Source organism: Onychostoma macrolepis, chromosome 11 (genome assembly GCF_012432095.1).
Source record: "Onychostoma macrolepis isolate SWU-2019 chromosome 11, ASM1243209v1, whole genome shotgun sequence".
In the NCBI taxonomy this organism is placed as follows: domain Eukaryota; kingdom Metazoa; phylum Chordata; class Actinopteri; order Cypriniformes; family Cyprinidae; genus Onychostoma; species Onychostoma macrolepis.
Window position 1 is genome coordinate 15,986,321 of NC_081165.1, and position 14,845 is coordinate 16,001,165.

General features: G+C 36.7%; 1 protein-coding gene across 7 annotated transcripts in view; it reads right to left on the bottom strand.

Annotated features, from left to right (window-relative positions):
- Positions 1-14,845, bottom strand: part of ephb2b (eph receptor B2b) — a 150,726-nt gene that overhangs the window by 23,765 nt on the left and 112,116 nt on the right. For all 7 annotated transcript variants that reach the window (XR_009273378.1, XR_009273376.1, XR_009273381.1 and 4 more), the window contains exon 6: positions 1,273-1,397. Coding sequence is in view for 1 of the 7 variants with exons in the window: in XM_058791336.1 (XP_058647319.1) it covers positions 1,273-1,397 (125 nt within the window). In the remaining 6 variants the exon portion in view is untranslated. The remainder of the gene's footprint in view (positions 1-1,272; positions 1,398-14,845) is intronic.

Genomic DNA, 14,845 nt, shown 5'->3' on the forward strand with positions numbered 1-14,845 from the left:
GGGCGTGGCTTTCTTATGTGTGTCAACCGGCGAAACAAAGCGAGCGAAATGGAAGACTAAAAGAATATCGGCATACTATGTGGGCGTGAGAGTTTCTCAAGCACAAGTTAGTGTGTGTGTGTTTTCTGCGGCCCACGCTGACAGAGAGGAATCTGTAAGTCAAATAGTTTTTTTTTTTTACTGCAGTGAAATCTCACTGGTATCCGGATCAAACCACAACAGCCTTTTACAGAGTGACTGTGTTTGTAATAACCCTCGACAGAACAGGAGTTCGCTATTCATTTCCAACAGCTGATTAAACAGCAATCGTAAACGAATAATCATTTTCAAAAGGAACTTTAATACATCAACATTAATAATAATAATAATAAAAATTATATAATAAAAAATGTGCAAAAACTAAATAAAAATCACATTAAGTAAAATAGTAAAATAAAAATTAGATATATATTAAACATTTATTTATATAATACAGATACTATATACTTCCTTCTTTTATTTATTTATATATATAAATAAATAAAAGAAGGAAGTATGTAGTAAGTATATAGTAACTATTTTTAATGTGTTTTTTACAGTAATATTATTTTTTATTTATAATTTTTTATTATTTATAAAATATGTAAAGTACTGTATCTTTAACAAGTCATCATATAAACCTGTTAAAATTTACATTTTTGGCCCAATATACCATTACTGTATGTACATTACTGTTCAAAAGTTTAGTGTTGATGACATTTTTTTTTTTGAAAGAAGTTACTTTATTTATCAAATATTTATTTGTTCAAATGTTAATTGTTTGTTTATTTGTGAAGAAAACATTTCTCAATTAACATTTTTTATTATTATCAATACTGAAAACAGTTGCTGCTTAATATTTTTTGTGAAAACATTTATTTAATTTTTTTTAATACTTTTTTTTTCAGGATTATTTCATGAATAGAAAGTTCAAAATTAACATATTTACTTAATTGAAATTGATTTATGTCTTTGATTTATGCCTTTTTATCAATTTATTGCACCCTTTTTTTAAAATCACCTAATTTATGTAAAAAAGTAAAATAAAAAATGTTTTATTTTATTATTATTATTATAATTATTACCGCATTAACTACAGCAATTTAATTTTAACTCATGCATTTATAAGATACTCTCACAAAACCAAAAAAATAAATCATGCATGCCTATGATAATGTTAATTTACACTGCATGCATCCGCATTATAAGTGTGTAACATGCATTACACATTACTCAAGTGTGTTTATGTGATACCTTCTCATAATACTGCAGCTCGTAGTCAAGTATGACCCCATTGGGCTGATCTGGCTGGGACCAGGAGAGAGTGATGCTGTCAATGGTGCGACTGACCTGATGCATGATAGACACTGTAGAAGGAGCTGGAAAAAATAAAAATAAAAAAGACAGAGTCATATTATATACAGTTAAAGAATGATGAAAATCAATCTGTGGATCAGCTTACACATGCCTTATATACAGTGACAGAGGCATTAAAGCACAGATCCTGGTGTGTGATTAAACAGATGTAAATAACACTGTGCTGAACCACATAAACAAGGTGGCAAGGGGAATTTCCAGGCCAGGCTCACTCTCTGTCTCTGTCATTGGTCATGGTTCCTCAATGCCATTTAATCTGACCTGAAATCTCTTGTTATATTCTCCTCAAAAGGAAGGCTGACTAATTTTGTGGTGTGCTGAAAACAAATAAAACCAGGTACAATTTCTACTCATGAAAACCACAAGTATGGTGAACATAACTGGTGTTTTATGTCTTTGAATTATAGAGTTTATTTTTCATCAGCGTGCTTGGTAATTACGGGGGAAAGTGTGTCAAACCATATATTAGTGGCTCTGTTGTGTTGGATTTGTCCAACCTGACTGCCGTACAAAAGAAAGTTCCCCCCGTTTATTACTGAAATAAAAGTCCAGGGTGTTCCTAATAGCTATTAGGCATTAGAGCGTGGCATACCAAGTCAAAAAACTCAATGGAGATGCTCAGGAACACAGTTGGAGCTGTGTGGGGTTTGGAGAGGCCAGGATTTATGGCCTTTGCCGTCTCCAAGACACGGGCCTCTCCTCAGGCACGCACTTCTCTATGAAAAAGCCACACTTTGGGAAAGCCCGTGGTTGCTATCAGCTTGAGCTTACAGTCTCTGGGGTTGAAGGAGAGCTTAAGTGGCTTATTCATGTGCTTATTTCCTGCTCTCCAGATACCAGAATGAGTTGTAAATCTGTCTTGAATGCACAGGTAATAGAGGAGGTCTTGAGTCCAGTGCTTAGAAGAGAACTGTTCATTTTCAGCAATTTTTCTTCCTGGGGGTATCAGCAACATTTTTGTTTTTAATTAATTGCCTTAAAATTAATTGTGGTTAGTGATTTAATTGTTTGTTTTGTTTATGTTGCTTGCAGCAAAGGCTTAATAAACATCAAGGGTCTGCAACCTTTTTGGCATAAAATGCCATTTTTTACTTTTCTCGTTAATCACTGTGCCAGTCTAGCTTGTCACCCTGTATATTGCTAAATAACATTAAAAAATAATAATAATAATTAAAAAAATAAATAAAAATACAATCTAATTTGTCCAAAGTGACTTCTGTACAAATTCACCCATTTATTAATTAAAATGAAAAATATAATAATTAAAATTTACATTAATTCAATGTGACTAAATAAAAAAAAAAATTAAATAAAAAAAAGAAATAAAATCCACCTTGTCCAACCTGACTACTGTACAAAGGAGATATCCCCTGTTTATTACTAATATAAAATAAAAATGTAATAAATTCCATTTCTGAATGTTTGCAATATTGTAATCTACAGTGCACAATAATCTCAAATAATTGCAGTCAGGCAATTACATAATAATTGCTACAGTCCTAATCCGCCCAATGGCCTATGACCAGCAGCCGTTCATTTATCAAAACATACTTATTGGAAAACACAGGCCATAATGCTGAACAAGCTGCATTCTTGCCGTCCCTGCCAGTTAATAAATATATGCCAGAGTATAATGAATGGCTTCCCAGGTCTCTGAGCACTACGGGAGGGCTTGTGAATCCTCTGTTGGTATGCACCATCATGCTCAGTCCAACCCAGAGCTGCGTAATGAAAGGCAAGCGACCGGCAGCATCTTGTCAACATTAATGTTGGTATGCGGTATCAACAGAGGACTAATAAGGTAAGCAGTCAGGCTTCCTCAATGGGGAAGCATACAGGCAGGGCCGGATTTATGCATAGGCATTCTAGGCACGGGCAAACATAATGAAGAGATATATAATATTTTTGTTATACTATGGGCTATCTATCTACAACAGTAAAATAACCAAAACCCCAGAATACACTGAGCAAATAAGTATAACAAACAATAAAATGACAAACTATTTCCATGTTTTCCACCTTTTTTTATGTACTGAAATCACGCTTTCTTTCTCCCGTTCTCTCTCACAGATGCACACGCACTCGCGCACACACACGGAGACGCGAAAAGAAAACTGTCAGCGCTGCCCCGCGAATTTATCAGTAAAATAGTTTTGCAGCTGAAAAGCTACATGACATTTCTCAGTAGCGAGGTTCTTGAAGCAGTTCAACTTAAAGATTCGCTATTACTCTGCTGCTGAACACTGCTGAGAGATGCACAGATGCAGGTATTCACATGCACTTAATCTCTCTCTCTCTCTCTCTCTCTCTCTCTCTCTAGTAACTTAATAACTGCGTTAGACTGCATTAATAACTCCATTAGCCTGCATATATGGCTCAAGCCTCTGTTATGCCTCTAAAATGACGTTTTGGAATTTGCAACGGAAGGTTTGGGATGAGGTGCGTAAGAAATTAGTTCAACACACGAGATTCAGGATGAAAACATGACAAATGTCTTAAAATAAATCATCCGAACAATGTCTGGTGTGGTTGTATAGGCCGTTAAAATTATTAGAGAAATAATGCACTACCGAATGGAATGGTCTTTCTCCATTCTCAAACAAATTAAGACATTCGATTTTTATTGACTGAACGCTAGTGCTTATTGCGATAGAAAACACTGTAACGGTTTCCACTGATTATGAAATATATTTGTTTGCTGGGGTGGTATTAATATATTAAATAGGGAAGGGGGGGCCCATGTCATGATAAGAGGTAAATCCGGCCCTGCATACAGGCATCTCATTAAAAATGAATATATATACTGTATATATATATATATATATATATATATATATATATTAGGGCTGGACAAGTTAACACGTTATTATCGCGTTAACGCATTAATTAATTAACGGCAACAATTCTTTTATCAGACGTTAACACAGTTTTTTATTATTACTATTATGAAAGCCCGTTGCTCACTGGCTCTGAATTCACATACAGACAAACCATGGGTCACAAGAGGGGTGGGATGTTGATCAGTAGGCTGCTGGCTTGGGATGAGTGTCATCACGCTTCTCAACCAATGAGAGCATTTGGGGTGGGCCTAAGACTGCAGCAGCGCTCGCATGGATGCTCCCGATAAAATCATTTAGGCTAAAAAGCATCAACATTCACAAACCACTGTCCACTGTTATTTTTAACAGAAAAGAATGCAACGTGCTCATAATCACGGCTTCATAAGTGGGACACAGGAAGTTTCTGATAGCACGTGAAGACAGCAGAGAAGCGCTTTGTGTTTTATTATTTTGAGTCGTTTGGGACTCACCGACACACGGCCCTCTCACAATATATATACGCAACCATGCTGCACGTATCAGAAAATCCGTGCTCCGGCGCGGTTAGCGCTCACACTGCATGTGTACTGCACCCGAGCCCAACTGAACCGTGGTCTGGCCCACCTCTTCCAACCGAGCCAGGGACGGCTAAATGAACCATGCCCGAACGCAGCACGGAGCGATCACACTAGTCAAACGTATCGGGCTTTGAGGGTCAAACGTGCTCGGGCAAGGATTGCCTAGTGTGAATACACCCTTATTCTTCCACATCCCACACACACAAGTCTCTAACCGCCCGCACACGCACTCGCCCATCAAGTGTTGTTCTGTGCCACACTCTTGTTGCGTTGGGTCCCGCGATAGTGCAGGTCTCTACTCAGAAGGTGCCTGTTACAACATTATAACATTATAACATATGATTGAGGCTCTGGACTCTGAGCCTAACTTGCTTTTCTATATCAAACTATAAAATATTGTTAATGCCCTGGCAGTGGCAAATAGCTTTGGTTTTATATTTAATTTGATTACATTAATGTTATAAGTTGAGATCTACAAGAAATGTTTTAACTGCTACTATGTAAAAGAATACTGCTGTAGTGTTTGCAAACCAAATTTTGCAAAGTGTTTGCAAACCAAATGTTATTGGACGTTTGTTCATATAGCAGCACTTTTAAATGAAAAAATTGCACAATACACTACTTTTGAATTCATTATTGAATTTTGTGCATAACAATGTGATTAATCGCGATTAAAAAATGTAATTGTTGCCCAGCACTAATATATATATATATATATATATATATATATATATATATTTATATACTTTGTGTGCAGCATTTACATTGCGCCCAGCCTGTCTCTGGTAATCCAATCTGGAATAATGCAAATAAAGTCAGAGCATGTACAACAGCTCACAGGGGTGAACATATGTTAATTTGAGAGAGCTGAGAAGGCAGAAAGTTATGGTTTTCCGGTTACCGAGGAAGTTTTCCTCATGGCGGAATGACAGGCTTCCATCACAGTTCAAATCAAAGGAAAACACTAGTACGATGGGTAAGGAAGTGACAACTTAAAAATCTTCTTAGTGAACTCACAGTTATGATTATAACAGCTAGTGAAGTGTCCGTTCTACTTTTGCAGAATTCCAGTGTTTCCACACAATTACTCTCTATGGTACAGTTGATGAGGGCTATTTATCTGCAAGCCTAGGTGCTTAACTTTTTCCTGGCAGACGAAGCGTTCGGACACATTGGAGCGATCACACTATGCTCTGCACGCAGTCTCTGTGCGTGAGGTGCAGAAAACATAAGCATGAGGAATAGATAACATTTGCATGTGGGCGCTAAGTAAAACAAGCAGATGGGATGGAACAGTCATGTTTAAAAGTTGGATGGAATAATGATGAGTTTATACATACATACTGTACATATCCAAACAGTACATTTGTTATATATTCATCACAGTTCTGGGCATCAAAATTTATATGAGCTGTGCTTCTCGATCTAATATGACAGACACAGGGGTTTTTGCACACTTTATGACAATTATGCAATCGTTTCTGAGGCCCAATTCTTGCCTTTATGCCAGTATATCTTTACTTCAATGTCTATAATATACTGGGTTTACCGAGTTAATTCCACTCATATAAGTTTATTGGTCTTTAATGAGGCATGGTCTTGCATGCACAAAAAAAAAAAAAAAAAACATTTCTTGAGCTCTGATCCAAACGAAGCTGGTAAATAAGTGCCTTTCAGCCATTATAGCTACAGCCAGCCACGTTAAGCTGGATTCTTTCTTAGAATTCCAACAAATACTATGCCTAAAGTTAGTAACAATAAACAAACAATAAAATGCATAGATCGTGAAACATTTTTAATGTTAAATAGCACTTAATAAAATATGCTCAATTTATTATTATTATTATTATTATTATTATCATTAAGAAATTAATACTTTGAGGACACGTTAAAACAAAAATGATTGATTAATCTAATAAATGCGTTTTTCTTTTTTCCTTTTTTATTCAGCATTGTCATAATATTCATTTAAAAATATATTAATACAGAAGACAGTTATTTTGAATTGTAAGATTTAAAAAAATATATATAAATAAAAAAAATTACCAACCCAAACTTTTGAACGGCAGTGCATATATATGAATATACACATGATTATGATTTATAGATCATGATGATTTTATTTATTAATTTACATAATAGAATATTGCACTGTGTGCTTGAATGCCTACACAAAAATCTACATATTAAGTCCAAGTATGTGTCATCTGAGACTTACTTTTGAGTTCTTAATAATAGGTAATGAGTGATAATTAGGGACAGGGTGAACACTGCGCTAGCAAAGAATGTGTAACCAAAAGCTTGGCTTAATCATCAAATAAAAGGCTCTGACTGATGTGGAATGTTCTCTCAATCCCATTGGCTCTTCACTACAGGTCTATATAATAGGTTTGGAAGGCATGTGGATCTCATTTGGAACCGAGTTGTGGTGTGGAAGAGCGACATAGTGATTTGGTAAGGTTGGTAGAAGTAGCCCTTGCAGGTCAGTGCTTATAAATTTCGTCCACCCCCATCGACTCCCCTAGCCCCTTTTACGGTAAAACTTCCCCAAGGCAAGTTTTTCCCAGCACAATCCGACAGCAGCTGCTGTTCCTCTACCTAGCAGGAGCGTACACTGCGAGTATCCCCTATTTACGAGACTCACGTCCAGAGAGAGCCAGAACGGAGAGTAAGAACCCACTACATTTGCATGTAACTTTTAGATTCCTAAAAAAAAAAAAAATGCAGAGAGAAACAGTGCGTCTGGCAGGCGTCCCTATTTCCCATCTGTATTGGATTGAGGGTTTTATGTCTCCACAGAGTTTCCAGTGCCATAAAGCAGCGCACCCCCTTTTCAGTTCATCAAGCTTTAAACCATCTGCACTGGAAAAGATTGAAGCATTAATGTACTCGTATACACACCATAAGCTAAATCAAAAGTAGGCACTTCAGCGTCTTAAGAAGATTGCAGACACTTACAGAGAGTTTAAGTCTAATCTGAAACCCTCTACACAGTTTCGCTGCTCTAGGAACTCTGGTGTTTAGAGAAAACCCGGCTAAGTCTGCAAATGGAAGCTGTCCAATGACGTGCATTAGCATTCCTTCTTTTATGCATAGATGCATAGTCAATGGGTATGATGTATATCGACTGCCATCTGACAGATCTCATGATCTTCAAAGACAACCAGAGGTCTGTTGGCACATCACATCTAAACAAAGGAACCTGTTCAACTCTTGTTCTTTCTGTTAACAGAGAGGAGGACAAATTATATTAGCTCTTACGATTTTGTTATCCTGCCATGACTTATTTGGGTCAAGACTTGATGTGAGCCCAAGCCTGTACATGATTTTAGCTTAGGACCTTGGTGTAAAAAATGCTAATTTTATTTACCAAATCGCAGAATCAAATACAAAAATACAGATATTGATTTTTTTGTCCAACAAATCAATTTTTATTTGCATATCATCTACTATGTCATGGCATGAATGTACATCAGTATAATGAGGTGGGGTTTTTAACGTTTTTTGAATGACTGTATATGAACAGAAACCTATGCAGTTTTTAATGACCTAAAACAGATGGTAGTGTGATGCTTTGACCTTGCAATCTATGCACAAGGAGTAGAAGTAAAGCGTAAATAAATAAAAACGAAGCAGAGGGTGTTTGTTGTCATTTTTAAAGCCTCAATGAATTTCAGGGTCATATCAAACTGCAGTTTCATACAAATTACACTAGTCATTTGTTTATGCTTCCCAGCCTTTTTAAACATTTCAGAACAACACAATTAACTTCTCCACTTCCAGCAATAAATCAACATGTCTAATTGAGCCTTTGCACCTGTCACTGCGATATTTAGTTAATCCAGGATGATTACAGAATAATAAACTGTTCTTTGTAAACATTACTGGCCTTAAATGACAATGATTTAAACACCGAATCCTTGCTGTATTGTATTTATTGCATGCACAAACTGTTCTCAGGCATCAAGTAATTGGCAAGATTTCCGATTTACAACAATATGCACTTACATTATTGTTTTTTCGGTAATGAAATGGATATTTTATGCACTGGTCACTGCATAGTCAACAGCTCCGCCAGCCTGCGCTGCATACTTATGAAGGCCTTTTCCCTGGCTAATGCAAATGAAACAGCCCTTACTTTCCTCCAATGACACCTGATGTGATTAGTATGCAACAGCATGTGACGGGACGGGAGCTGTGATTTTGGACTTTGCCAGTGTTCCAGGTGTCCGGTGGAGTCTCCTGCCCAGCTGCCCCCTGACCCCACCTGGCACCTTCCATATGTGCCCTCTCTGCCACCTTCTGTCACAGTGCTCCCACACCGGCCACCCGCTTTATATTTGTGAAGCACGGCATGAAAAGGGCAGACTTCTCGGGGAAAGATCCATGTCCGAGGTGGGGGAAAAAAAAGCACAGGCTTGCTCTTCGGCATTACAGGTGGCAATCTACATTTATCTGAAAGCCTCATTGAGGGGAGCACATATTGAATACCGAAATGGACGTCTCTCAGCAATAAGGTCAAGACAGTAAAATACGAGAGTGCACTACTCAATTATGTGGCAATAGAATCATCTAGCTCTGTATCGCCACTTTCTCGGGAGGCTGCCGGTGGCATCACTGTCTCTGGTGGCCCGACAGGAGTTCGCCAAAGCAATTCTGAAGATAATTAAGTCATAAATCTTCCACCGGCACCCGACAGCGCCCGAGCCAGATTACCAGACCCAACTCTGCATAATGTAACTCAGTCATACAATGGTTCCACCATCTGATAAGGAACCAATTCATTTCCTCAGGTATTAAGCAAAGCCTGACACATGTGGTACTGCTCACCTTGGGCTAATGAAATGGATAAACAAACAGTATCTGGAGTGTATAATGCTGAATGACGCAATAGGGTACGGAGTGAGCTGGCAGACGGAAACGGCATATGGGTCGGCCGTTTATCTGGGTGTGCCAGACTCTCACGCAGAAAGCTAATGGCCGGGAGCTAATGTTGCCAGGAGTTTGTCGTGATGGACAACAACTGTTACGCTCAAACAGTGCGTTGGACTGGAAACATACTAAGCAAAATGGAATACAGTGCCGTTCAAAAGTCTGGGATCAGTAAGATTTTTAACGTTTAAAAAAAAAAAAAAGTTTCCTATGCTCATCAGAGCTGTACAGTATTTGATCAAAATACAGAAATAAAATGTCATTTTGTTCATTTTTTATTTTTTTTTGCAATTTAAAATAACAGTTTTCTATTTTAATATATTTTAATTAATTCCTGTGAAGCAAAGCTGAATTTTCATCATCATTACATCATTACAGTGTTCAGTGTCACGTGATCCTTCAGAAATCATGATCCTTCTTAGTATTTTTTGGGACCTGTGATACTTTTTCAGGATTCCTTGATAAATAAAAAAGTTAAAAGAACAGTGTTTATTCAAAACAGAAATAATTTGTTACAGTATAAACTGCTATTCAAACGTTTGGGGTCAGTCATTTTTTTCTTTATTTCTTTTTTATTTTAAAGAAATTAATACTTTTATTCAGCAGGGATGTGTTAAATGCATAAAAAGTGATAGTAAAGACTTATACTGCTAAAAAAAGATTTCTATTTTGAATAAATGCTTTTATTAATCAAATAATCAAATAAAAAGGTATGAAAGGTTAAAATAAATATTAAGCAGCTCAACAATTTCAACACTGCTAATAAATCAGCAGATTAGACTGATTTCTAAAGGATCATGTGACACTGAAGACTGGAGTAATGGCTGATGAAAATTCAGCGCTGTGTCACAGAAATCAATTTTATTTTAAAGTGTATTAAAATAGGAAACCAATATTAAAAATTGCAAAAATATTTCACAATATTACTGTTTTCAGTATTTTTGATCACATAAATACAGCCTTGGTGAGCATAGAGAATCCATTAAAAACATTCAAAATCTTACTGATCCCAAACTTTTTAATGGCAGTGTATATATATATACAAATCTGACCATCTGTAATAATAAGGAGTGCACTATTAATACACTGAATTTTTCAGCAATTTGTGTCATAAAAGAAATGAACCACACAGTAAAACTGTAAAATATATGTAAAAGTTTCAAACAGAATTCTAACACTTAACAATTAGGTTAATGCAAGTATTATAACTAAAAAAAAAATACTTAAAAAAACAACATTTTAATCTAGAATCATGTTTATTTATCAAACATTTAAAAATAATAATTAACATTAACCCAGATTAGTAGATGCTACACTGATTTTATTTATTTTATTGAATTTATTTTAAATATATAATGTGTTTATTAAGTGGTTAATTTGTTAACTATTATACCAAATTTGGTTGATTTGTAAAACTATCATTAAACAATCTCTCTGTTGTAGAATACAGTGCTACAATGAATTCAGGACATGGCAAATGATGTAAAGCTCAAGCACATGGTGCTTAGTGAACATCGCTGACAGAATTGTTGATTTTCCAGTTGCCATTCATCCATCTCTTCACGGGGAAGAACAGAAATATGTATAGAGTGAAGCTGACTGAGCCATGTGGCTCTATATTTCTCTCCATTCATGGGGAGAGGTAAGTTAAACGACCCCTTGAGTGGCACTTCCCAAGTGCTTCCCGACTGTAGGCAAATCACAAATTGCAGGCGATCTGTCACACACTGCTCTAATAAAACTTCCAGAGAGAGGGACACCCAGGCGGACGTTTTCTCTCCTTGCCCTGATAAATGCCGGTCTCAAATGTGTGTGTCAGAGTAAAGTGAAGGGCCTGGAGTCAGTTTGGGTTTACTTGATGACTGATTAACCTTGCTTGCCCCGTTGATGCAGAGCTGCAGGGGACAAGGGAGAAAAGCCAAGCAGAAGGGAAAGGTAAAAGCTGTCTTTGTCTTCAGCTGCCTGACACAGACGTGCACTACTGCTGTAGCTGCCCAGAGCTCAAGCCCTTCATTCCAGTTTGCCTCTGTAAAATTGCCTCAATAAAACATTGTGCCTTTCTTCAATACGGCTTTGTTAAGCTTTCTGGTGTGCCATAATTAAGACAAATCACTAAACTAATAAAGGCAAAGCATGCTGTTTCTGTTTAGACCTCTGAGGGACACTGATCCAGATTGCTGTTTATGCTGTTGTTGTTGATTATCATCACACTAATTTGTATAAGGACACTTAAGCCACTTAATGTATGCACATCACTGCATTACAACAAATTATCAAACCAAACGGTCATTGTTTTAAAGCAATAAATAAATATGTAAATGATAAAACAAGATAATGCTTTAAAACAAAAGACAAAAAGGAATGCAGAAATTAAACATGGCCATAATTTTAAGTGTGGCTTAAATACATCCTATTTATTTTTGGGGGGCTTCCGTTTTATCAGTAATACTCATTCAGGCTACTTCAAACTGAATTTAATTTCATCCATTAAACTCAAAACCCTTGAAATAAGAGGTTGGCAGATTTTTTTCTGCCATTTTATTCTCAACATTTTTTATTAAAAAAAGTTGAGGGTCTTTAAAAGGTTAAAGGACCCTTGACAAAGTTTTACAATGACCAAGCTCATTCTGTCCATAAAGTCAGTTATGTAATAAGTTACAAAGGTTCTTTGCTCACTTTTTTACAAAATAATGTGTCCAAGTTAAAATGGTCTACATTTTTTTTTAAATTCCAGGATCAGTGGTTTTGCTCCACTAGACGTAAAATGGTGAATTACCAGTACTAAAACTGTTTAACATGAATGTATTCACAAACAAACATTTTTTTTTATTATTGTTACGGTTTATGCATACTGAGTGCAAATAGCCAACAGGTAATCTGGCAATTGTCCACCATTGCTCATATATGTTACATATTATTTCTATATTTATACTTTGCATCTACAGTATCATTATTTACACTTAAACAACCAACAAATGTATTTGCAAGAGAATATGGGGAGTGTTTTTCCTTTTTTAAAAGTTTATAAGCATATTTAACTTATGCGCAATTATATGGTTAGTCATTTATTGTTTTTGATGTTCACAACCCTATCACATCCTCATTTTGGGTCACGACCCACCGGTTGAGAACCACTGGCCTAGATAATAAAAACGTTGTGAAAGAAAAAAAAAAAAACATTCCTCAGCAGTGAAAAATGGCCGAAGAAAGTGAACCATAGCAGCTTTTTGCAGCTTTACTCACTACTACATTCTGGGTCAATGCAGAGAACACCACCAACCTGATACTTAGCGGGCAGTCTGGTCATAATTCATCAAGATCTGGAAAAGAACTCTCCAAGGCCAAGATCATAACACTCTCCCCATAATAGCAGTGTTTATGAATTGTTCATCCCTTAATAAGTGTGCACGAGGACAGTTTAAGCCCATGATGTATCGCCCATAAGTATAACTCGTGCTTTAAAGGCTGTCCACTGTACAAACATTCAGAGTTTTGCTCCCTTTGTCTGCTGTTCTTTCAGCCATTTGAGTAAAGCTTCATCTGTACTGTGTGTGAGATCATGACGGACAGTGTGAAAAGGCCTAGGTGAGGACGATAGCGGCAGCTGTGGGGAAACTTCCTGAAAACAATTGCCTGAGAACAGAGAGAGGATGTGGAGAGATAAAAAAAATAAAAATAGGAATTTCAATTGATGACAAATCTCGTCATCAAGCTTAAGATCTAAAAGAGGGCCTCTCGGATAAAAAAAAAAAACAAATACGGGTTTTAACGGTAATCACTTCTAATTTTCTTGTTTGTTTGTTTCTCTTGCAGAACATACCTCTCCTCTTCAGCAGCCAGGCTTAAAAACGTGTCTAATTAATGCTTGCACATGGGTACGGACAAAAACGTTCACTGCGAGCACAAAACGAGAAGGGGAAGCTCGAAGCCGCCTTTGCTAATGAGGGGTGACAAGATGTTTATGTAACCCCAAAGCCCTCCAATCCAGACGAAATTAAAGGCCCGGACAGCCTGACCCAGGGCCCTCAGTCCTAGTGCCCTGTCCCAGGGGGCCCGGTCCGCTAACAGGGAGCTGGAGTGAGTACTTTCACAGCTCCCCCTGATGGAGGTCCGGGGCTGCTAATCCAAAGTGACAGGCGGAGCGGGGGTAGGACGTCCCAACAGCAGGGAGGGACCCCATAATGAAGAAAGCACGGGTTAAAGCAGGGCACTGCCGAGTGAAAACATATGGAGAACAATCTTTCTATAAAAATTTATATAAAAGCAATAGCAATTCATTATGTAAAAGGTACTACAGGAGCCATATCATGGAAAATTGGATTTTCCTTGCACTTTAGAAATAAAATAATTCAGTGTACTAAGCAGACCTACTCTAAAGCTTAACACAAAATGCTCCAATCGGTACTGACACTATTATCATGGGACAGCTATATATTTGTACTGTATTTTTATTTTCTATTGATTCTTAAATATACTTCTGTCTGTAGCTGTGATTTCAGTTTACACGGGAAGATCAATAACTAACTACTGTATGCTATCCATGCTCAGGCTAGCAAAAATTGCACGTTTAATTCTAAGATCAAAGAGAGAGGGAGAATTATCATGCTAACCTACTGTTTTTGGTGAAAGAAACCTACAAATGGACTAAAATATGTAAAAATATAACCTTAAATAGATCATAGAGTACAATAAGAAATCACATTGATCTTCTGAGATAAGATTGCTTGATGTTCTATGAAAATATAAGTGCCAACACATTACTGTATTGACAACACAAAGCTAAAATCGCATAACATGACCGCCCATATTTATACATAAATGACTAATAGGAGATCAGAAATCTTGGCACCAAAGTACACCACCCAGGGATGTTACTCATTTTGCAAGCAATGAGAATGCTTCTTAAAATCACAGAAATACATGATTATAAGTGTATCTCTGGAGGAGAAAAAAAGCCTAAAATGACTGAAAGAAAATAATGGGGTTGAATTAAATAAAAAATACAAATACAATTATTGAAATATTTAACAAAGACTTTTAAGTTTTAATTGCAGCCCCAGTATGATTTTTATGAGCAGTAATGTAACATAAATGTAAGGTTTGGGTAAAATGGTACAAATT